The sequence below is a fragment of the Chiloscyllium punctatum genome, chromosome 41 (genome assembly GCF_047496795.1).
Source record: "Chiloscyllium punctatum isolate Juve2018m chromosome 41, sChiPun1.3, whole genome shotgun sequence".
NCBI lineage: Eukaryota > Metazoa > Chordata > Chondrichthyes > Orectolobiformes > Hemiscylliidae > Chiloscyllium > Chiloscyllium punctatum.
In genome coordinates this window covers 14,880,800-14,905,468 of record NC_092779.1, presented here as the reverse complement: position 1 = coordinate 14,905,468, position 24,669 = coordinate 14,880,800, and the positions used below count along the sequence as shown (strand labels likewise).

At 46.6% G+C, this 24,669-nt stretch overlaps 1 protein-coding gene across 8 annotated transcripts in view; it reads left to right on the top strand.

The window, feature by feature from the left end:
- The window catches only part of rreb1a (ras responsive element binding protein 1a), a 285,692-nt gene that overhangs the window by 195,034 nt on the left and 65,989 nt on the right, over window positions 1-24,669 (top strand). For all 8 annotated transcript variants that reach the window (XM_072560424.1, XM_072560425.1, XM_072560423.1 and 5 more), the window contains exons 4-5: window positions 9,317-9,406; window positions 12,629-12,792. In XM_072560424.1, coding sequence (XP_072416525.1) covers window positions 9,317-9,406; window positions 12,629-12,792 — 254 coding nt within the window. The remainder of the gene's footprint in view (window positions 1-9,316; window positions 9,407-12,628; window positions 12,793-24,669) is intronic.

Genomic DNA, 24,669 nt, shown 5'->3' with positions numbered 1-24,669 from the left:
TGGCCTCTTGAGCGTGCTCCACCATTTAATACTATCATGGCTGATATTATCTCAGCCTCAGCTCCATTTTCCTGCTCACTCCCTGAAACCCTTTGAACAATTACTGCTTAAAATTCATGTCCATCTCCTTCAATTTATTCAGTGTCCTGACATCACTGCACTCTGGGGGAGTGAATTACACAGATTCATGATGCTTTGAGAAATTTATTCTTCTCTCATTTCCCAATCTCTTCATGGCCTTGCAGCCTCCCTATTTGTGTGATCTCCTCCAACTCCCCAGTACCAGCCCTCAGCTAATTCTGGTGTCTGGTGCAGGCCAAGTTTTAATGGCTTGGTTATTTGCCATGCTGCAGAATTCTCTCCTGAAATCTCCCCATCTCTCTACCTCACCGTTCTCCTGAAGACCTTATCTCTTGACCAAGCCTTTGGTCATCTGCTGTCTCCGGTGGCATCTCATCCCACTATGTTTTATAATGCTCCTGTGAAGCTCCTTGGAACATGTTACATGGTAGACGCTATCTAAATATAGCTTCTTGTAGTGGATTGTAAGTAGCTGAAGCACCAGCACTGATCCTTGGCTGCATTTATTGCAGCACTTGAAAATGGCCACTTTCTTCCTATTATCTGCTAACTGTCTGTTAACTAGCCCTCATACTGGTCACCTTTCTGGTTTTGGATTGCTGAGTTCTTGCCCCCCTCCCCGCCGAGTCACATTTCCACCCAATTCTTTTTGTTCACCAACTCTCCACCCTATACACCCACACTCACTCACTCACTCACTCTCTCTCACACACACACACACTCTATCTCACTCGCTCTCGTGCACGCATGCGCGTGCGCGCGCACATGCACATACATCGATGTTTCGATCATAACCTCTTCATCACGCATGTGCCTGAAACATAGACTCTCTTGCTCTTCGTATGCTGCCTGACTGGTTGTGATTTTCCAGTGCCACACTCAGTGGCATTGTAGCTGAAGAATATCAGTTTGTTTTCTTTTGACTTGTCCTTTCTGGGTGTATAGGAGTGTCGCTGTTTGAGGCCAACAGTGGTCACTCATCTTTGATTGCTATCGAAGGTGGTTTGTGAGTCTCCCTCGTGGTCCCACTGAAATCTACCCCCAGGCTGAAGGGCCAGTGATGCTCTCAGATCCACATCCCACAACACTGGGGAGGAAAGAAAGCTGTGGCCTAACACTGGGCATCGGGACAACCGTTGATTCCTTACAGTGTGGAAGCAGGCCAATCAGCCCATCGAGTCCACACTGACCCTTGGAAGAGCATTCCACCAGACCCAACCCCCTACCCTATCCCCCATGGCCAATCCACCTCAACTTGGACATCTTTGGATTATGTGAGGAAACCGGAGCACCTGGAGAAAACCCACGCAGACAATGGGAGAATGTACAAACTCCACACCCACTGGATCCCTGGTGTTATGAGGCAGCAGTGCTAACCACTGAGCCACTGTGCTGAGAAGGGGCATGTCTGATTATGTTGATACTGCACTTGGTGTGTGTAGGCAAAAGTTCAATTTATATAGCACCTTTCATGAGAACAAGTCACAGTCATGGCCCATACAGGCTGGTCATGTGTAGGAAACACAGCAGCTGGTTTGCACACGGACAGCTCCCACAAACAGCGTTGCGATTACGACCTGATAATCTTGATATTAAGTTTTCTCTCTGTGATCGTTGACCAAAGGATTAATATTGGCCGGGACACTGAGAACAACCGGGCCTCTGCATTTCTTTGAACTCCGAGAGAAAGGAGATCTTGTGAGCCTAAGGGCCTCTGGGTTAACCCGTCCTGTGAAAGGGAGCGCCTCTGACAGTGCAGTAGTCCCTCAGTACTGTAGTGGAAAGTTTACCTTGATCTCAGTGTCTGAGTCATGGGGAGTGGAGGTTGGGGGAGGTGGTGGGGTTGACTTGGAATCCAGGGATTTCTCAATCTGAAGCAGGAGGGTGACCAGCTGAGCAAGGAGTGACCCACAAAGGTCACCTGTTCACTTCCAACAGCTGCACAATAGAAGCAAACCAGAATTCTTATGGATGGAGAGAGAGAGAGTCTGCATGGGGCTTTCTGTGTGGGCAGGTGTGTGTCAGTATGGATGTGTGTGTGTCTGCGTGGGGGTACGTGTGTGTATTACAATGCAGCTCAATTCAGGACCAGCTCTGCAAAGGGGCTGTGAAACAAATCAGCTCCAGACACTTATCGAAAGTAGTTAACCGAGCTATAAAAGCGATAAGCCCGTGTGAAGAAACAGTGTTGGAGCTTTGTGCCCTGGACAATGTGCTTGAAATAGGGAATTGATCTCTTCCTTTCTCTCGAAGCCAGATGCTGAAAGTAAATTTTACTCCCAGCTTTCTCTTTCCAACGATCAGCACTTTCAATTTTTGTGGAATTCTGCAACGGCACTGTGTGTGTGTATGTGTGAGTGAATGAGTGTGAGTGAGTGGGTGTGTGTTGTATGAGAGTGTGAGAGAGAGAGGCAGGGAGCCTCCATCCAGTAGCAGCTGTTGTGGCTTGTAAACATTTGCACTTTTCCCTGTAGCAGAGTGTACAGTGCTGCCGTTTGTTTGACTGACCTGCCCTGTGCTATGTGCAATGTGCTGGTATGGGAGTCAGTCCTACTGGCTGGTTAATGATAAACTACAGAGTCAATATTCACAGGGCCAGGCAGCACAGCTCTGATCTCCAGTCCAAGGTTAAACAGGGGAGTGGGGTGGGTGAGGGACGGCTGCTGACTATTCCAGTCTGTTGTTAAATTGAAAGGCCTCAGAGGTGCAGGCAGCTGCAGTTTTTTGGATGGGTGCAATACTGCGCCGAATTAATTGGTTCCTTCTCTTTAAATCTGAGAGAAGGAGTTGGCTGTCAGAGTAGCAGCACCAGTTCGGACTGAAAAATGCCACATGTTGCTTTCCTTCGCTAACAGGCTGGAGCCCAGGCTCAGGCTTTGCTGGAGGGATGTTAACACCCCCCTCATCCCAGCCGGACAAGGGCAGTGGGGTATTTTTAAAACTGTGGCAGAGGTTCTGACGCAGCGCGGGTACACTCTGTAGTCACAGATCTTGGCTGACCCAGCAGTTGGCTGGCACTGTCCCAAGCTCTCAATCTTCCAGTTGACTGTTCCATCTGGTAGCAAAGAGGGGGGAAGTCACTCATTCACATCAAGGGAATTTTGTCTTTGCTGCTTTGGGAAGTGAACATCTTTGACGTCAGTGACTGTCACTTTTTTTATCCTGTTCGTCCCCGAGCTCAGTTTTAGCACAAGCAAGTATAATGTACTTTGATGTCTCAAACTGTGCTCCAACTGAAATAGGCTGTTTTTTAAAACAGAGTCTCTGACCTTCGTTTGCATTTCCCTGTGTTCCTTTGTACTCTGTCACCCCAAGCTATGATGCAGTTTGTGTTCCAACTTTGAAATGAATTGATTATTCTCTGTCACCTGACTAAGGGTAATAATGTGAAGCCAGGCAGTGTGAGAAGAGATACCAATGACCTGATAGGCATGACTGAGCGGATTTTGGATTGGCCTGCAGGTCCCCTCCCTAACTTCTTTGTGGATGTTCCCCAGTGCTCCCACAATCTCTCCTCTCCAGAAGCGTTGACTCCTTGCAGAGTTATGGTTCCACATTTTGTGTCGACCCTCTAACTGAGCCTGTCCAAGTGGCCCACTCTTCACTCAGGACCCTGGACAGTGAGTGATGTTCACCTCTTTGAGCAGGAGAGACATTGGTGCAGTTCATATCAGGTCGTGCCCTGTGGAGAAATAGTCTGAACGTAGTATGACCACAGATGTGACAAGACTCGGATAATTTTCGAACGCATATCAAAGTCTTAGAGTTTTACAGCATGGAAACAGGCCCTTCGATCCAACTTGTCCATGCTGTCCAGTTTTCACAATTAAGTTAGTCCCACTTGCCCATGTTTGGTCCATGTCCCTCCATACCTATCCCATCCATGTACTTGTCCAAATGTTTCTTAAAGGACAAAATGGTATTGACCTCGACCACTGCCTCTAGCAGCCCATTCCAGATCCTCACCACTGTGAGAAAAAATTTGCCCTTCTGGATCCTTTTGTATCTCTCCCCTCTCACCTTAAACCTCAGTTTTACAGTCCCCTACCACGGGGAAAAGCTGTTGGCTATTCCCCTTATCTATGCCTCTTGTGATTTTATAGACCTCAATAAGGTTGCTCCAGGGAAAAAAAGTCTCAGCCTCTCCTTATAACTTAAACCTTCCTGTCCAAGTAGCATCCTAGTACATCTTTTATGCACTCTTTCTAGTTTAATAATATCCTTTCTATAGTAGGGTGACCACAACTGCGCACAGTACTCCAAATCTGGCCTTACCAATGTCTTGTACAGCTGCAACAAGCCAGTCACTAGTAGGACACATACCTCTGTGAGGCCGTGCTAATTTAACATTTAACAATCTAATGGAATGAGCCACTGCTGTCTCAGGATTATAATTACTTAGCGAATCCTCAGGGCTTTTCCTTGCCTTGTCGATGGTATCTAGCAACAGTACTGGAAAAACGAAGTTTTTGTTCTTGAAGGAGGAAACTTAAGGCCAAATCATAGCCATCAACCTGTCCTAAAAACTCTGCTCACATTTTGACAGCTGTTACAAATTGCATCACAGCAGCTGGTAAAATCCACATCATTCTAAAGCAATCTACAGCATTTGAAATAAAAGATTTTCTTTTAAGAAAAGCCAGTTTGTCCTATCTCCCAGTGTTAATGAATCCTTCAAGATCCAGAATTCCAAGATCTAAAGGTGAATCTTCATCAAAATTTAATCTGGTCTTCCTTGGACAGGACCCTATCTGTGTGCCACATTTCACTGAATTCCATCCATTATATTTTAGATTTTTTTCTATAAGCTAACAACCCAGGATGAAGCATTCTCTCTGTCCAGCCTGAGTGGTGGAGCTAATAAAGTATATTCAGAGGCATTTGGTATGCGCATGTACACTTAGGTGTGCACATGCAGATGTGACCAGCTCATGGTATTACTGGGCAAGTCAGAATGAAACCTGGTTTGATTGATCAAATGTTTTCATTTGTTTAGTTCATTAATGTATTAAACATATTGAGGCTACAGCTTTCTTTTTTATGTAATAAACTTCTGTTCTCCTGTTAAAGAAAGTCAAACCAATCTACCTAAATATCAAGGACTATAAGATCAAAACTTCAAACTGTATTCAATTGCCATCCCTTCCAGAGACTCAAGGCTAGAGAAATGTCTGCCCTGACCTCAATTCCTTCAGTTTCTACTGAACTGACTCCTCGCAACTTCTTTGGTATGGACTATGGAGATAATTCAATGAGTCTATTCCATAGTTGTTGACATGAACCTTTTACAAATCTGAGAGCTTAAACTTTCTCAGTTCTAATGACCTGCACATTTCTAACCAAGATTAGGGATCTTAAGGTGAAGGAGCCCCTGGGGAACAGTGACCATAATATGGTAGAGTTCAGGAGAAAGTGACGACTGCAGATGCTGGACATCAGAGTCGAGAGTGTGGTGCTGGAAAAGCACAGCAGGTCTGCAAAGGACATGCAGGTCCTGGGCCGCCTCCATCTCCACACCCTCACCACCCGACGCCTGAAGGAAGAACGCCTCATCTTCCGCCTTGGGACCCTCCAACCTCATAGCATCAATGTGCACTTCACCAGTTTCCTCATTTCCTCCCTCCTCCTCCCCCCCCCCCATTCCCCACCCCCGCCACCTTATCCCAGTTCCAACCTTCCAACTCAGCACCACTCTCATGACCTGTCCATCTTCCTTCCCACTTATCCGCTCCACCCTCCTCTCCGACCTATTACCATTACCCCCACTTCTGTCTACCTATCGCACACTCAGCTACCTTCCCCTAGCCCCACCTTCCTCCCATTTATCTTTATACCCCACCCACTGGCTCACAAGCCTCATTCCTGCTGAAGATTGTTGCCCAAGACATCGATTCTTCTGCTCCTCGGATGCTGCCTGGCCTATGGTAGAATTTACCCTGCAGTTTGAGAGGGAGAAGCTGGAATCAGACCTAATGGTATTACCATTGAGTAAAGTTAACGACAAAGTCATGAGGGAGGAGCTGGCCAGAGTTGATTGGAAGGGGAGCCCAGCGGGGAAGACAGTGCAGCAGCAATGCAGGTCTTTCGGGGATAATTTGAGAGGCATAGCAGAAATTCATCCCAAGGAAGACGAAATTACTAAGGGGAGGACAAGGAAACTGTGGTTGGCAAGGGAAGTCAGGGAAAGTGTAAAAGTAAAAGAAATTGCATACAGTATGGTGAAGAGTAGTGGGAAGCTAGAGGATTGGGGAGGCTTTTAAAAATCACCAGAGGATAACCAAAAATGCACTTGGTGGATATGAAGTTAAGCTAGCTAATAATTTATGTAATAAGAGGCAAGAGGTTTTTTTACATATATAAAAAGGAAAGAGAGAGGCAAGGGTGATCATTGGACCATTGGAAGATGAGGCTGGAGAAGTAGTAATGAGAAACGAAGAAATGGCAGAGGAACTGAATAGGTACTTTGTATCAGTCTTCATGGATGAAGATATCAGCAGCATACCAGAACTTTGGAAGAGTCAGGGAGAAGAGGCGAATGTAATGCCCATCACTAAGGACAAGGTGCTGGGGAAGATGACAAGTCTGAAGGTGAATAAATCACCTGAAGGTGAATAAATCACTTTTGGCTGTACCCAAAAGATCTCAAGGAGGTAGCTTCAGAAATTGAAGAGGCCTTGGTGGTGATCTTTCAGGAATCACTGGAGTCAGGGAATGTCCCAGAGAACTGGAAAATAGCTCATGTAACACCCTTGTTTAAAAAGGGAGGGAGGAGGAATTTCAGGAAACTACAGGCTAGTTAGCCTGACCTCGATTGTTGGTGGTATTTTAGAGTCCAGTATTAAGGATGAGATTGTGGAGTACTTGGAAGTGTGTGGTAAAATGGGGCTGAGTCAGCATGGCTTCGTCAAGGGAAGGTCATGTCTGACAAACCTGTTAGAATTCTTTGAGGAGGAAGTGACTAAGTTAGACTAAGGAGAGCTGGTGGATGTGATCGATTTGGATTTCCAGAAGGTTTGCACAGGAGACTGCTGAATTAGATAAGAGCCCATGGTGTTCAGGACAAGGCACTGACTGGCGTGGATAGAGGATTGGCTGACTGGCAGAAGGCAGAGAGTGGGAATAAAGGGGTCTTTGTCAGTTTGGCAGCTGCTGACTAGTGGAGTTCCACAGAAGTCAGTGTTATTTGTGTTGTATTTGAACAATCTGGATGAAGGAACTGAAATCATTATTGCTAAGTTTGCAGCTGACACAAAGATAGGTGGAGGGACAGGTAGGACTGAGAAAGCAGAGGCTGTTTAAGGACTTGGACAGGCGAGGAGAGCGACAAACCCAGTAGTATAAACCTATTTTTGTTATCACTGCAGGGGCCTGAAATCACACACTTAATGACAACTGCTGAATTTAGGCACTGTCCTGGAAAGACTGTTTGACCTCGTTTTGTTCATTTAAACAAAAACCTTCACAGAAAAACCAACACTCATCTGCCTCTACTTTTGAAATCCAAATTTTGAAAATGGTAGTAATATTTATAAATTATACACACAATGTATACATGTGTGTGCACCTATTCATACACAAACATTTACACGTTATAAGACATTTACATATTATCATGTGCACATAAGCCTTGGGCTAGTGAATGTCTTCAATCTGCTTGAAATGTTATTGGATAGTCATTTCAGTGAGCTAGCATGGGAATGAAGAACTAAATGGTCACATGCTGTGCTGTATGAAGTGACATTTCTGTGCAGCACCCATTAAGTGCAAAAGAAACACTTGTACTATTGGGCAAGACAAAGACCTGATTGAATGGGTTTATGGCTAAAGCTTGTTTGACTAATGTCATGATGGCTATGTTCCACCCAGATTAAACAACCCTCATTCACTCCTGTGTTCCACCGCCAGTTTCCATTCCAATAAAACTCCTATCACTGGCAAGAGACCCAACTGGCTTTTTTAAAAATTGCACCTTAACCTCAGTCCCAACCTTGCTTTGCTTTTCTCATCTTGTGCACATCGTACAGGGCAGGTGGTGACATTGTGGATTATTAATCCCGAGACTCAGGCTAATCATAGAGGCCCTACAGTGTGGGAGCAGGCCATTTGGCCCATCAAGTCCACGCCATCCCTCTGAAGATCATTGCACCCAGAACCACCCCATCAACCCCATATTTCCCATGGCTAACCCACCTAGCCTGCACACCCCTGGACACTACAGGGCAATTTCCCACGGCCAATCCACCCTAACCTGCACATCTTTGGGCATCCGTAGGAAACCCACACAGACACTGGGGGAATGTGCAAACTCCACATGGAGAGTTGCCCGAGGGTGGAATGGAAAATGGGTTTCTGGTGCGATGAGGCAGCAGTGCTAACCACGGAGCCAATGTATTGCTCCTGCTTTAGGGGCATGGGTTCTAATCCCACCATGGGCTACTGGTGGAATTAAGCTTATGGAGTCTTATCTCCGTACCTGTAATCACAAAAGTGTTGTTGTAAAAATCCACCTGGCACACTAATGAGATCTCTGAGTAAGCATTCACTCACAAATGATGCAATCTGCCAGCTCTGGCCTCCACGTGACTCCAGGCTGAAAATGATTGTTGACTGTCTAAAATAATCTCCATTAGGTACCGGCAACAACAACTGGCCTTGCTATTGTTGATGTGGAAGAGCCGGTAATGTTACAAGTCTCACAACACCAGGTTATAGTCCCACATGATTATTTGGAAGCACTAGCTTTCGGAGCGCTGCTCTTTTATCAGGTAACTAGTGGAGCGGGTCACCCGATGAAGGAGCGGCGCTCCGAAAGCTAGTGCTTCCAAATAAACCTGTTGGACTATAATCTGGTGTTGTGTGATTTTTAGCCTTGCTATTGATGGGGGGGGGGGGGTGTCTGAGAGTGGGGTGGGAGATTTGTAATAATGGATTGGCAGGAAAAATGCAGTCAGTGTTTGTGTGTTCAGAGCTGACCATCCCAAGAGTGCGTTTGGCAGAGGGACACCCTTCTGCAACTTTGTCAACAAAGTTTCGGGGTGCAGGGGTGTAGGAAACATCTCTTGCAGAATGCTCAACTTCTGCTTGAGGAGCAGGCACCGACAATGTGCCTGATGCTGCATGTGACTCTGACTCATTCCCTTTTATAACGCAGCACACCGGTCTCGGTAGCCTCTGACTTTGTTTTCACCCGAGCTCCTCCTCACTGATCCACATGTTGCTGTTCTGCCCCTTACAGGAAACCAAAGAAGAGAAGTCTTTCTTTATCTGTCCACTGTGTGAGAAGGATTGTGGAACCCAGCACCAGCTAACGATGCACATTCGACAGGTAGGTTGTGGTTTGTGGCACCACTCTCTAGGCTGTTCAGGCCCGGTGCACTTTGTCGTTAGCTCTAATGTGGTGAAAAGTTGTGCTCTGCCTCACAAGCCTTTACCATACATCAAGTGTTCTCAAATTAGTAAAGCCACGTTACAAAGGAAGAAAAAGCAAAAAAAAGCACAGTTGCACAATGCATTTTCAACACGTTGTACAATTCGGAAGGCAGATCTTTGCGAGCAGTGTGTGAGAGAGAGAGAGAGATGGGTTTGATTCAGTGTGATGGCTAACTTTTGTTTGCATCACAGGAAGAACTTATGGTGTTTGCAGTCAGCTGCAGTTCAGACAATGCAACCAGCACATCCCTGCCCCCAGCCAGGGGAGCAGGAGCTGAACTGAAGTGGTACACAGCACTATGTTATATTGAAATGAAAGGTGTCCAGATAAAGCTCCATCTGAACCTGTAATAACAATCATCTTGCCTGTAACACATAGTCTCCCCATTGTCATGTTTAATTTCCCCCCCCCCCCCCCCCCCATCCCCCCCCCACCCCACCCCCATCGGATGCTTGCTCCACTTTGCCTTATAAATGCTCCTTGCAATGGTCCTCAATCAGATCAGAAACACTTGACACAAACCCCTCCCTGTGTTTGTCTGTGCCTTGCTCACATTGTGCAGTCTGACCACAACTATCTCAAACTACCTGCTGTGCAGGGTGGCATGGTGGGCTCAATGGTAAGCACTACTGCCTCACAGCACTAGGGACCCAGGTTCAATTCCACCCTCAGGCGATTGTCTGAGTGGAGTTTGCACATTCTCCCCGTGCCTGCGTGGGCTTCCTCCCACAGTCCAAAGATGTGCAGGTTAGGTGAATTGGCCATGATAAATTGCCCATAGTGTTCAGGGATGTGTAGGTTAGATAGATTAACCATGGGGCATGCAGATTACAGTGGAAGGGTGGGTGGGATGCTCTTAGGAGTTTCGGTATGGGCCAAATGGCTGAGTTCTGCACTGTAGGTATTCTGTGATACCTTCTGAAATTTATATCCATATGCCATTGCGTTTCTCAGTGACTGACATTTCAAATGTTGAAATTATGGGAGTTAAATGAAAATGAGAAGTTGTACAGTTTTATACTTCAATCTTCCTTGACACTAGGAGACAACAATAAGTGTCATCTTCAGGTGAAGCAGTGTTAGAGGGCATAAGATAATTGGAATAGCTGTGCAGATGCAATTTGATCCCCATTTTAAAGTCCAATCCGTGTGCTTACTTTTTAAAACCATTTCAGGATGTCGTTTCAAAGTGATCGGTTTACATTGCAGTTTTCCTTTTGGAAGTCGTCCTGTAATATTTTTGTTCTAAATTAGTTTGAGAAGTTCTTTTTTTAAGAGAACGTGTTGAAAGCTAAACAATTCAGAGTTGTACTGGTCCATCCTGGGAAAGTTGACATAAAGTGTAGAACTTGGAATCCCCTATCCTGGGTAACCTCCGAGTAACTGCTCTGGGCTACAACTAGTCAAGTTCAAGTTAATCCCAATCTTTTGGGAGACACTGAGATGTTAATTAAGAATCTTAAAGGAGGCGTTGAAAGACCTATAAGACAAGCTGATGAATAAATTTAACCATGTTATTGGGGAAATGTAATCTTTATTTTTAGAAAATTAGTTTATACCTTCTGGATCTGCAAGACCATCTACAAGTCAGGAGTGTGGTGAAATACTTTTCACTTGCTTGGATAGGTGCAGCTCCAACAACACTCAAGGAACTTGACACCATCTAGGACAAAGCAACCCTCTTTGGCACCACATCCACCACCTTCGATGTTCAGTCCCTTCACCACTGATGTGCAGTAGTGTCAGTGTGTGCTATCTACAAGATGCATTGCTCCAACTCACCAAATTCCTTCAACAGCACTTTCCAAATCTGTGACCTCTATCACCTAGAAAGACAGAAGTAGCAGATACATAGGAACACCACGAACTATAATTTCCCCGCCAAGACACAGAGCACCTTGACGGTGGCTCAGTGGTTAGCACTGCTGCCTCACAGCGCCAGGGACCCGGGTTCAAATCCAGCCTTGGGAGACTGTTTGTGTGGAGTTTGCACATTCTCCTTATGTCTGTGTGGGTTTCCTCTGAGTGCTCTGGTTTCCTCCCACAATCCAAAGATGTGCAGGTTAAGGTGAATTGGCCATGCTAAATTCCTAAGTGTTCAGGGATGTGTAGGTCAGGAGATTAGTCAGGGGTAACTGTAGAATAATAGGGTAGGGGAATGGATCTGGGTGGGTTACTCTTCGAAGAGTCGGTGTGGACTTGTTGGGCCGAAGGGCCTGTTTCCACACTGTAGGGATTCTATGATGGTTCTATGACTTCACTGTCATGGGGTCAAAATCCTGAAACTCTCCCAACAGCACTAAGGTATGCCTACAGCAGATGGATTGCAGCAGTTCAAAGAAGGCAGCTCGCCAACATCTCAAGGGCAATTAGGGATGAGCAGCAAAGTCCCATGAATGAAAAATGTGCCCCTATTTGAAGCAAATGGAAAAGCTGTATCAGTGAGGGTAAAGAAATGGTGTCGGAAAAGACTTTGAATGATTTTGAAAACCTTTTGAATGAATTTGCATGGCAAAACCCTGTAACGAATGTGGGCAATGGTGTTTATTACGGAGGCAAATATGATACAGAACGTGTGACAAAAATGTGACAGTCCAGCATCACCTTTTGCAGGCAGGAAGAATGCACAGAGAGTAGCTAGCAAATAATGCTTTCCATTTTGTCATTCTGCTAAAAGGCATTTGTCAGCTGGACCAACATTTGGTGTCATAGTCAAGATGATCTACACACTATGTTTACCAGCCCATTCTTTTATGTGGATTCATGTCGCAACATGCTGGAAATTAATAACTTGAGACAAAAAATATACCTGAAACTAGTCCTTTGTAAAATTTAACTTTTTGACTTTTAAAAGGGAATCGAGTAGATTTGCTCTGCCTGCTGGGTGGTTGTTTTGTGATAATTGGATTCTGTTTCAGTTAGAATTTTCATTCTGAACGGATTTCAGGGAAGCAGTCTGTAATGTAATGGGTTCCATTGTGAACCTGGTGATACTGGTTCAAAGGCTGGGGCTGACCTGGCTTTCAGCCTGGACAGGTGAGGCAAGGGAGGGTCCTTTTATCCATCACGCTCCGTGTTTGCTCGTATCGCTGACTGGAGCTCCATGTGTCTCTGCAGCACAACACAGATAGTGGAGGGAACACCCATTCCTGCAGCATTTGTGGCAAGTCCCTGAGTTCCGCCAGCTCCCTCGACCGTCACATGTTGGTCCACTCAGGAGAGAGACCGTACAAGTGTTCGATCTGTCACCAGGCCTTCACTACCAATGGTAACATGCACAGGTGAGTGCAGCTGCTCAGGGTGGAGAGGCAGGGGCAGCGGTTATGGTGACTGCGAGGATGGTGGGGCAGCTGTAATGGGCACCACGGGGATGATGTTACAGCGGTAATGGGCACCACGGGGATGGTGTTACAGCGGTAATGGTGACCGCGGGGATGATGTTACAGCAGTAATTGTCACCACGGGGATGGTGTTACAGAGGTAATGGGTACCTTGGGGATGGTGTTATAGCGGTAGTGATCACCATGGGTATGGTGTTACCGTGGTAATGGTCACCTTGGGGATGATGTTACAGTGGTAATGGGCACAATGGAGATGGTGTTACAGCTGTAGTGATCACCGCGGGGATGGTCTAACAGCTGTAATGGGCACCACGGGGATGATGTTACAGCGGTAATGGGCACCACGGGGATGGTGTTACAGCGGTAATGGTGACCGCGGGGATGATGTTACAGCGGTAATTGTCACCACGGGGATGGTGTTACAGAGGTAATGGGTACCTTGGGGATGGTGTTATACGGTAATGATCACTGTGGGTATGGTGTTACCGTGGTAATGGTCACCTTGGGGATGATGTTACAGTGGTAATGGGCACAATGGGGATGGTGTTACAGCTGTAGTGATCACCACGGGGATGGTGTTACAGCGGTAATGGGCACAACGGGGATGGTGTTACAGCGGTAATGGTGACCGCGGGGATGATGTTACAGTGATAATGGTCACCACGGGGATGGTGCGACAGCAGTAATGATCACAGTGGGGATGGTGTTACCGCGGTAATGGTCACCACAGGGATGGTGTTACAGCGGTAATGATCACCGCGGGGATGGTGTTACAGCGGTAATGGGCACAACGGGGATGGTGTTACAGCGGTAATGGTGACCGCGGGGATGGTGTTACAGCGGTAATGATCACCGCGGGGATGGTGTTACATCGGTTATGGTCACCGCAGGGATGGTGTTACATCGGTTATGGTCACCGCGGGGATGATGTTACAGCAGTTATGGGCACCACGGCGATGGTGCTACAGCGGTTATGTTCACCGCGGGGATGGTGTTACAGCGGTTATGTTCACCGCGGGGATGGTGTTACAGCGGTTATGGTCACCGTGGGGATGATGTTACAGTGGTTATGGTAACGGCGGGGATGGTGTTACATCGGTATTGGGTACCACAGGGATGGTGTTACAGTGGTAATGATCACCGCGGGGATGGTGTTACAGCGGTAATGATCACCGCGGGGATGGTGTTACATCGGTATTGGGTACCACAGGGATGGTGTTACAACGGTAATGATCACCGTGGGGATGGTGTTACAGCGGTAATGGGTACCACGGGGATGGTGTTACAGCGGTGACGGGCACCGTGAGGATGGTGGGCAACAGTAATGATCACCATGGGGATGGTGTTACAGTGGTAGTGGTCACTGTGGGGTTAGTGGGGCAGCGGTAATGGTTGCTGTGTGGGTGGTGGTGCGGTGGTAATGATCACCGTGGAGATGGCGATGTGGTTGTAATGATTACCTTGAGGATGGTGGTGTGGTGGTCGTGATCACTGTTGGGAAGGTGGTGCGGTGGTAGTGGTCACCGTGGGGTGTGGTGGTGTAATGTCACTGAGTTCACAATTGAGAGGCGTCAGGCCACCTCTGGGGAATCAGGTAAAAATCCACCCCAGCAGCTGGAGGCATATAAATTCAGCTAAAACCATCATTGATTCTTCTGTTCAGGGAAGGAAATTTGCTATCCTTACCTAGTCTGGCCTACATGTGACTCCAAGCTCACAGCAATGTGGTTGCCGCCTGACATCCAAAATGGCCCTGCGATCCACATGGTTCAAGGGTCATGATGATTGGGCAATAAATGGTGGTTTTGACAGCAATGTCCACACCCCAGGAAAGGAAAATGAAACAAAAAATAGGATCGAGGCATAGAGAGGCTGTTCCGAGTGCTGGGACCAGCCCCAGACTAGGATCTGTGTTCTCGTTGTTTACGAGGCGTGGTAAAGATTTGAAATGCGTCCTCTTTATAGGGTTTATCGATTTAACTGTACCCATCGAAAGGGAACTGAATACTTTAAGGAGAGAAAAAAAATAAAATCCGGTGTGTGGGTTAATAGCTAGTGAGTAAGACTAACTGGATTGCTCTTTCAAAGAGATGGTGAAACTTCGATGGGCTGAATGGCCAATTTCCAGACTGTACCATTCTATCATACTGTTCGAGGATGCACGAGCGATGTAATTGTCCCCAAGTTTCTCCTTTGCTTTGTTGCTGATTAAAGTATCTCTTGTATCTTTAAGTTAGAGCAGCTCTTGCTTAAGATCCTTTCAATGGCAGAGTAAGGAGTTGTGTTGGTGTCGTGGCTGCTGTAAGGGACTGTGGAGATTCCTGTTCCAGCTGCTTGATGATGTGAGGTTTGTGGCTGTGCCATTCAGGGAACTGATACACCAAGAGCTGTCCTTTTCCATTTATGGGGTTGGGAGAGAGAGAGAGAGGCATCTTACTGCCAGCCAGCTCGAGAGCAGTGACAGACAACAGGAGAATGTCACCTGCTCATCCCATCAGCCTGGGACTGGTTTCTCAGATATCGGAGGCATAACTGAATGGGGAGCAAACAATCGAAAAATTGCATCTATCTTTCCACCCAGTGCGCTTAACAATCTGTAAACCCAGCTGCCTGGTGAGGAAGCAGCCTTTCTGATTAAAATTGAAAAGTGAAGGAAACAACTTCAGTTGCGTGTTGAGTGACCTTCTGTGTGTCTGTTCACTCTATCACATGACACCAGTGTTGCAAAGTATGATGGAAGGATGCTATGCTTGGTGTTTTTGTAAAACAAAGCACTGGCATTTTATAGACCATCTTGTAGATGTTGTCTGTTGACATCGATATTTCTTTTCTGCAGTTATAGTGAATTCTGACTCTTTAAAAGCTTGCCTAATATGGGTATGGTTGTGAGACCCCTGTGAAATGTTAAACCCCTCACGTTTGAATGTGTTGCTCCCTCTTTCCCCGATAACAACTCCCTCCCTTCCTGGAGAAGGCTAACCCCTCTTTCACCGACTAACTCAGTTTTGGTCTTATTTCCTAAAGTGACGTTGTGGCAAGGGTATCTTCCTGGACTGAATAAAGCAACAGCCTTCACAGGGAGGAAGCTGTAACAAAAGCAGGAATTGAGACTTTACTTTCAGCGCTGTTACAAAATCTCCAGCAATGCTGTTCACTCGCATCCCTTTTCTTGATTTCTTTCCCACAGTCTGAGATCTTGTTCTCCGAGAGTCGGGTGTCTTCGCAATCAGCCCTGTCTTTGGTTAGAGGCTGAACTGATGGGAGAGCTGCAACTGAAGCCTGCTCCTGTTTGACCACAGGCTTGTTTCTGTGGTTACCTGTATCATATTGTCCTGAGGAAACAGATGCTTCCAGAGAAGCAAGTGCTGTAGATAATGGGGATCCGGGGCTGAGGTGACAGTCGATATACATCTGAACATGTGGTTTTCATTTCAGAATCCAGCCACGGATTTTTGTTTCCTGATTTTAATTTTTTTTTTGTCGTATGCATTCCCTTGATGATTTCTACTTTCTTTTTTCCCAACCAAATCACACTTTTAGGCTTAACTGACAAGACCAGAGGAAATAGAAATTGGAGTAGGCCATTCGGCCCCTTGAGCCTGCCATGCCCTTCAGTAGTTTCATGGCTGATCATGTTCCTCAAGTCCACTTTCTTGCCCTTTCCCCGTAACTTGTGATTGCCCGACTGATCAATAATCTATCTCAGCCTTAACATATACATGAGGACTCTGCCCCCCCTCACAATTCTGTATGTCAAGGATTTCCAATGACTCTTGACCCTCAGAGTCATCAGTTTTAAATTAACGTCCCTTTATGCTGAGACTGTGATCCAGCATAGTTATTTTATTCCCGTTCCTGGGATCCCTATGTCACTAGCTAACCACAGTATTTGGTGCCCATCTCTAATTGCCTTCAGAAGGTGGTGCTGAGCCATCTCCTTCAACAGCAGCGGTCCCAGTGGCATCAGTTCACCTGCAGTGCTGTTGGGAAGGTAATTCCAGGATTTTGACCCATCTACAATGGAGGAATGATGGGTGAAGTGTGGTTTGGATGGGAATTTTCTACTAGGGGTGTTCCCAACATCCACAGATTCTCTATCCTCTGAGTCATTGAGATGAACAGCACGGAAACATACCCATCGGTCCAACACGTCCATGCCGACTAGATATCCCAACCCAATCTAGTCCCATTTGCCAGCACTTGGTCCATATCTCTCTAAACCCTTCCTATTCATATACTCATCCAAATGTCTTTTACGTGCTGTAATTGTACCAGCCTCCACCACTTCCTTTGGCAGCTCATTCCATACACGCACCACCTTCTGCGTGAAAAAGTTGCCCCTTACGTCCCTTTTAAATCTTTCCCCTCTCACCATAAACCTATGCCCTCTAGTTTTGGACACCCCAACCCTGGGAAAAAGAGGGCAGGGGAACGTTTCCCAGTGACAGACCTGCTAAATGGTAACGTCTGGAAGGCCCAGATACAGGCCATTTCCCTGAGTGCTGGCCGTTTTGCCAGCACAATTGTGAACCTCGCTCCCTCCGAGGTTCCTCAGGTCAGAGGCACCCTCGTGTTTCCTTAGCTTCCTGAGTGGCAGCCACCTTTCCTGAACCCTGGTTGGCTATCCAGGAACCTTTCCCACTGCCTCCTCCACGTTTCCAGGGAGTGCATCCTGTATCCGTGTGAAAGAGGTTTCTCTCCTGTCGCCTTCACACATCTCTGCCCTCTCCCCCATTCTTGTTCATTTGACTAGAAGGGAACATGGTCTTCCGATCTCCGATGTCCAGCCCAATCCTGATTCACAAACCTCTGTCAAAGCTCCTTCCTATGTGGAGGTATCACAGGTGTTGGATTGAGATGGACAAAGTTAGTGTCACCCGACAGCAGATTATAGTCTGACAGGTTTATTTGAAATCACAAGCCTTCGGAGCGCTGCTCCTTTGTCTCACAAGCTGTGAAAGCTTGTGGTTTCAAAGAAACCTGTCAGACTATAACCTGGTGTCATGTGACTTCAGACTAGATCTCCTTCACACCAAGGAGAAGAGTCCCAACTTCTTGGTCTAAAGTTTCTCACTTCTGAACTGTTCTTATGTAAATCCCTCCTGTGCTCCAGCATGGTCAGGTCTTTCCTATAACATGGCACGCACAACTGTACACTGTACTGCAGCTGAGGTCTAGACAAGCCTCGACAAGTCCATGATCACCTCCTGGCTCCTGTACACCTGTATATAATGTTAATATCCAATGAGCAGTGTGTTGTCACAGAATCCCTACAGTGTGGAAACAGTCCATTCAGCCCAACAAGTCCATACAAATCCTCAGAAGAGTATTCCACCCAACCCTATTCCCGAACCTATTGATCTACATTTCCCATGACTAATACACCTAACCTACACATCCCAGAATACTACGGGCAATTTAGCATGGCCAATTCACCTGACCTGCACATCTTTGGACTGTGAGAGGAAACCAGAGCACCCAGAGGAAATCTACACAGAGGGAGAATGTGCAAACTCCACACAGACAGTCGTCTGAGGCTGGAATCGAACCTGGGTCCTTGGCGCTGTCAGGCAGCAGTGCTAACTACTGAGCCACCATGCCACCCTGTGAAGGAGGCTAAGTTTGAACACAGTGCTTGACTTGATCTGCTCCTAAGTCAGTCTGTCCTGATGTGGTCCACGCAGTGACAGAGAGGAGGCTGAGCCTGTCTGAGGTTTTTGATAAACACTTCCACGAAACCACTCCATGTTTGTGTTACTGTAATGTGGGCCCCACATATACCGTCAGTGTGGCATTGAAAGGGACATACAGAGGACAGTACTGTACATAAGAACATCGAAAGTAGGAGCAGGACTTGGTCACTGGTGCTCCACCATTCAGAATAATCCTGGCTGATCATCCAATTCAGTACTCTGTTCCCATTTCCTTCCCGTATCCATTAGCCCTAAGAACTATAACTAACTTCTTCGAGAACATTCAATATTTTGGCCTCAGCCACTTACAGTGGCAATGAATTCCACAGGCTAACCATTCTTTGGGTGAAGACGTTTCTCCCCATCTCAGTCCCAAATGGCCTACCCTGTATTCTTAAACCGTGGCCCCTGGTTTAGGAAGAGTGAAAATTGTAAATCTCCATGAAATGCTGACAGCTGCAGTGACCCATTGGAGAGGGACAGAGAGATGAGGGGATTCTTCCTACTCTTTTATCAGAACTTCTCACCATTTCCATCCCATAGCCCCAGGGGGTTTCCACCTGTAGTCACATGCCCCAAACATTTGAAGAAGTGTCACACTGAACTTGGAATGCTAACTCTGTTTCCCTCTCTCGGCAGATGCTGCCAGACCTGCTGAATTTTTCCAGCACTTCTTGCTTTGGTTTCAGATTTCCAGTATGGTTTGCTTTCAGTTGAATGCTTTTCATTTTGTCGTTCTCTAGCCAGCAGCCATCTGAAAGGCAAAGGCCCAACTGTTGAGATGACCTCTCCCAAGAAAGACGTCTTGACCTCGCCTTCTATCTTTGAGCATGTCTATACAATCTGCCTCTGTCCGGGTTGTCAGTTCACCCATCCTAATGTCTACTGGGGCCAATTTTGATAGAGAAGACTCCTTTGAAGTAGCTTGGGATGTTAAAGGCACTTTATAAATGCGGATGGTTGTAGTAATCTCAGCATTTGATGTATGAGACTGGAGAGCAAGAGCCCATGTACGTGCATCCATTCAACTCTTCATCAGGGTTGATTTGTTCCTCCGACAATGTCGGGCATGTTTTACCTCTGTTTACGACACCTCTCTCTGCCGACTAAGGGTGGATCCTCCAGTAAATCTACCTAGGAACAAACTTCCAAGCTGATCCAGTATAGCTTCACTACACAAAGGGAGCAGTCTCCTCCATGGTAGAGTGTTCACTGCATCTGTTAGCCAGCTGCCCGGGGTGGATGTGTGTGTTATTATGTGTGGAATCTGAGGGCAGGATCTCTCTGGTTACTATTATCAATCTGTCGTCATTTTGCCTTCTCTTTTCAAATGGCAGTATCTTCATGTGTGGCAGCCAGAGGTATCCTGATCAGGCCTGGTCCCTCTGCCCAGTTCTTGGGCTTCAGAGAGAGAGAGAGAGAGAGAGAGATTCTGATAGCCTGCAGTGCTGTTTGTTAGCGAGCAGCATTGTCATGGGGAGGGTGTACACAGCTTTAATTAATTTGGCGTTCAGTGGATAAACCTAATTCTTTAATGATTGTTTCATTGTCATACTTAGTACTCTGTATTCTGTTTGCAGTGTTCACTCCAGTAGACGCTGAGTGTGGTTCATGGTCCCATTACAAATGATGGGGATTGACACTTCAGCCCAGTCTGTCATTGACCTCTGAGACTAGTCACAATGTGTCTGTAAACCGATTCGGTTTGAACCTTGCCTGAGGTGTCGTTACTTTCTGGTTAGGCCACCAGCAGTCCTCCCTCTCTCCCAGCAGTGCTCTCTTGCTCTCTCTCTCTCTCTCTCTCGTTCTATCTCTCGCTCTCACATTCTGTCTTTCTCTCAACTCTTCTGGGCCTGTGGTGTCTTCATTGGGAAGGCAAACTCTGACCTGATAGCCTGTTTCAGAGACAATCACAATACTGTGGGTCGGAAGTCACATGTCAGCCAAACCGGGTAAGGATGGCAGATTCACTTCTCTGATGGGTATGAGTGAACCAGATGGCTTTTTTAAAATGACAATCAATGATCACTTTCAATTCCTGATTTATTAATTGAAAAGATTTACAAGGATGTTGCAGGATTGGAGGGTTTGAGCTATAAGGAGAGGCTGAGTAGGCTGGGGCTGTTTTCCCTGCAGTGTTGGAAGCTGAGGGGTGACCGTATAGAGGTTTATAAAAGCACGAGGGGCATGGATAGGGTAAATAGACAAGATCTTTTCCCTGGGGTGGGAGGAACTCGAGGGCATAGGTTTAGGGTGAGAGGGGAAAGATATAAAAGGGACCTAAGGATCTCAATTGCTTTCTGGGGTAGTGGTGGTGCATGTATGGAATTAGCTGCCAGAGGAAGTGGTAGAAGGTGGTACAATTACAATATTTATAAGGCATCTGGATAGGAAGGGTTTAGAGGGATATGGGCTAAATAGGACTAAATTTATATAGGATATTTGGTCAGCCTGGACGAGTTCGACTGAAGGGTCTGTTTCCATGCTGTACATCTCTATGACTCTATAATTGGCTTCAAATTCCATCAGCTGGCCCTGCTGGGATTTAAACCTAGATGCCCAGAACATTTACCTGAGTCTATAGGTTGCTATAGGTTGCTAGTCCAGTGTCATTACCCCTGCGCCACTGTCTCCCCTCCAATCTGTTTAGGCTTTGGCTGCATCAGCTAATGATGGAGGGGGGAGGTGGTGATGGGGGAAGGCAGCTGAACTCTGGAAAATGTTTGTTTATTTTATACTTGGTGTGACTGGAATGGTTCCGGGATGAGAAGAGACTGATGGGGACTGGTCTCCCTCAAGAAGAGAAGGTCAACAAGACATGCGATGAAGCTGCTTGGAAACAGAGCCATAAATTGCTGGACAAGCTCAGCAGGACTGGTAGCATCTGTGGAGGGAAATCAAGAGTTAATGTTACAGGTCCAGTGACCCTTCCTCAGAATGGGCCCACTCCACAGATGCTGCCAGACCTGCTGAGCTTGCCCAGCAATTTCCGGTTTTATTTCTGATTTATAGCCTCCACAGTTCTTTCAGGTTTTTTTTTGTGTGGGGTAGACAGCGAGACTCCTTCCCATTGGTGGAAGGGTTGAGAACTTAAGGTTTAAAGTGATTGGCAAAGAAACGGGGCTAGGCGATTTAGCAGTGAGATAAGCAGAAATGTCTTGACCCAGAGAGTGGGGGGCCTGTGGAATTTCTACCCCAGAAAGCAATTGAGACCAAAAGCATTGAACATTTTCAAGGAAGTTGTATAGTTCTGAGGGTGATAGTGATGAAAGAGTATCGGAAGAAAGCAGGAACAGGTACTGGGCTGGATGATCAGCCATGATTAAATGGTGAAGCAGGCTCGAAGGGTCAAGTAGCCCGCTGCTGCTCCTATTTTCTATGTTCCCTTGGCAACGTGAGGAAAACCCTTTTTTTTAATGCAGTGGGTGGTTAGCATCTGGAATACCCTGCATCAGAGCACGGCAGAAACAGATTCAATTATTGTTTTCAAAAAAGAGAATTAGCTTGTTACCTGACAAGAAAGGACTTGTTGAGTAGAAAGGGGAGGCAAAGAGTGGACCTAGGTGAGTTGTTTGTGTAGAGGGATAGAGTGGACCTGATAGGTTCAGTGGCCTCTACAATGCAGCATGCTTTTCCAATTCTAAAATCACAATGAGGAAACAGCAGATTGCTACACTGAATGGAGATGTGAGGCCTGTAGGGAAAATAAACGGCTTTAACACTTTCAAAATGATAAATTCCTGTTTCCAATTCCTATTCCACCCAGCTGCTTGCTACCCTGTGGTTTGAAGTGACACAGGCTGATGGCATTCTGTTGCAATGTTCGTTGTGTCAATGTATTCTGCCTCCGTACGAGATCAGAATGTAAGCAGACTACAGGAGCAGGAGGCCCTATAATCCCACGCCCACTCCCCAAACCGGCTCTGCTCTCCAACAAGATCACGGCTGAACTGATCTGAGCCTCCGCTTTTCTGCCTGTCCCTCCCATCACTCAACTCCTTCTAAAACAAAAGCCCCAAAAGACTCCGCTCTTGACTAGATTCCATAGCCCAGCCTCCATAGTTCCCTGGGGGAGAGAATTCCACAAAGATTTCTAAGTTTGCAGATGATGCAACACTTGATGGGACTGAGGGTTGTGAGGTGGATGCAAAGAGGCTTTAAGGAGGTTTAGACATATCACAGCAGCTGGGCCAATTCCACCCTTGGGCAACTGTGTGAAATTTGCACATTCTCTTCTTGTCTGCATGGGTTTCCTCCAGGTGCTCCAGTTTCCTCCCACAGTCCAAAGATGTGCAAGTTAGGTGGATTGGCCATGCTAAATTGTCTGTAGTATCCAGGGATGTGCAGATTAGATGGGTTAGCCATAGGAAATGCAGGGTTACAGGGATAGGATAGAGGGTGTGGATCTGGGTGTGATGCTTTCCGGAGGGTGGGTGAGATTTGATGGGCTGAATGGCCTGTTTCCACACTGCATGTGTTCTATAATAGATTTCTAGCTATTAATGACATCTTGGGGTATAGGAGTTCCCAGGAATATGGCATTGGGATAGATGGTCAGATATGATCAAGAATGGTGGGGCAGGATAGACGGGTAGAGCATGCTCCTTTTAACAATCCTTTGGGAGTTCTCCCTGCTTGCTCACTCTCTCTCTCTCGAGTTTGCAACCCCTTATTCTGAAACTATACCCTCCTTGTTCTGAATCCCCATCATGGGGGCCACATGACCTCTTACCCATTGCACCCCTCCTTCACCGAGGAGATGGGAATAGCCCACTGTACCGGAGGAGATGGCCTCATGCAAAAGAATAGTTTTGGACAGTTTCTGTGCTTCAGCTGATTGTTGACGGAAACTGGATTTGGGAGACAGTGATACGTTCATAACACCTGTCTGCAGCAGCCTGACTAGGCTCTGTATCACAGACAGTGTCTGTGCAGTGTCCTGTAATTAGGCTGGTCAAAGCTTTTAAACTTGTTCTGCAGGTATGTGTTCCATCATTTTCTATAAAGAATTCTGACACCTTTTGGGATTCCCTTGTTAAACACCCATGGGAAAGGAATTACGATGCAAGGACTAGATTCTTTGCTGTTTAATATTTAAAGCAGTGGGTGGAGGAATGAATTTATTTATTTGGAAGTATATACTTAGCACATTTGAAACGAGAGTCGAATTAGTGTATGGCCAGTAATTGGCTGCCACAATTGCACTGGCTTCATTGACTTGCCTCCCCATGGATTCAGGATTGCAACAGGCATTGAGCAACATTTTGTTAGTAAGAGGGTATTTGTCACAGATGTGTTGGCTGCTGAGGTGATCTTCCTGCATCCTGTACACAGGAAGGTGCTTTATTGGGCGAGGCCAGGACATGGCTTGCCAATGATGTTGTGCTTTGGATTTGTCAGAAAATAGAAAGGCTTGCATTGATATGGCACCTTTCGCCATTCCCAGACACCTCAAATGACTTTGCAGCCAGAGAGACACTCTTAAAGTGTTACTGCTAATGTATGTGGCAGCTAAATGTGCACCCAGCAGGCTCCTGTGGGATCACAAACAGGTTATTGGCTCATTGTGGTGTTAAGTGACGTACAGCTATTGGTTAGAACACAGCCTCGCATACCCCCTGATGATCCTCCTGCTGCCCTCGCCAACATTACACTCCCCAGTGCTATCTCAGCTCCTTCAGCAGCGGGAGCTGGGGAGAGTGCTAACTTAGTGATTTGAAACTGTGCTGCATATCCCCGGGCTGGAACCAGAATTTCCAGTTCTGGCCTTGCTTGTTTATTTAGAGTGGAGGGCACAGTGTATTTTAAATTCTTTACTTGGTGTGTGTAACTGACTGTTGGCGCAACGTTTGGCCATCACAGCTGGTGGCTAAACGCAGAACTGGGGCTTGTCATGACCTTGGTGAACTATGGCGTCCTAGACTGTGGACTACGTACCTCATGAGGTGAAATTACAGGAGAGCTCTCTACTCTGCACTTTTCACATCCTTTGACCTGCCCCCTTGCTGTGGCAAGTGAATCCGGGGTGGGGGCATAGAGAGGCTGGTGGGAAAACATATGGTGCTGGTTGGCACGTCAGTTTTCCCACCCTTTCTCAGCACTTGACGGTTTTACTAAAGGTTGG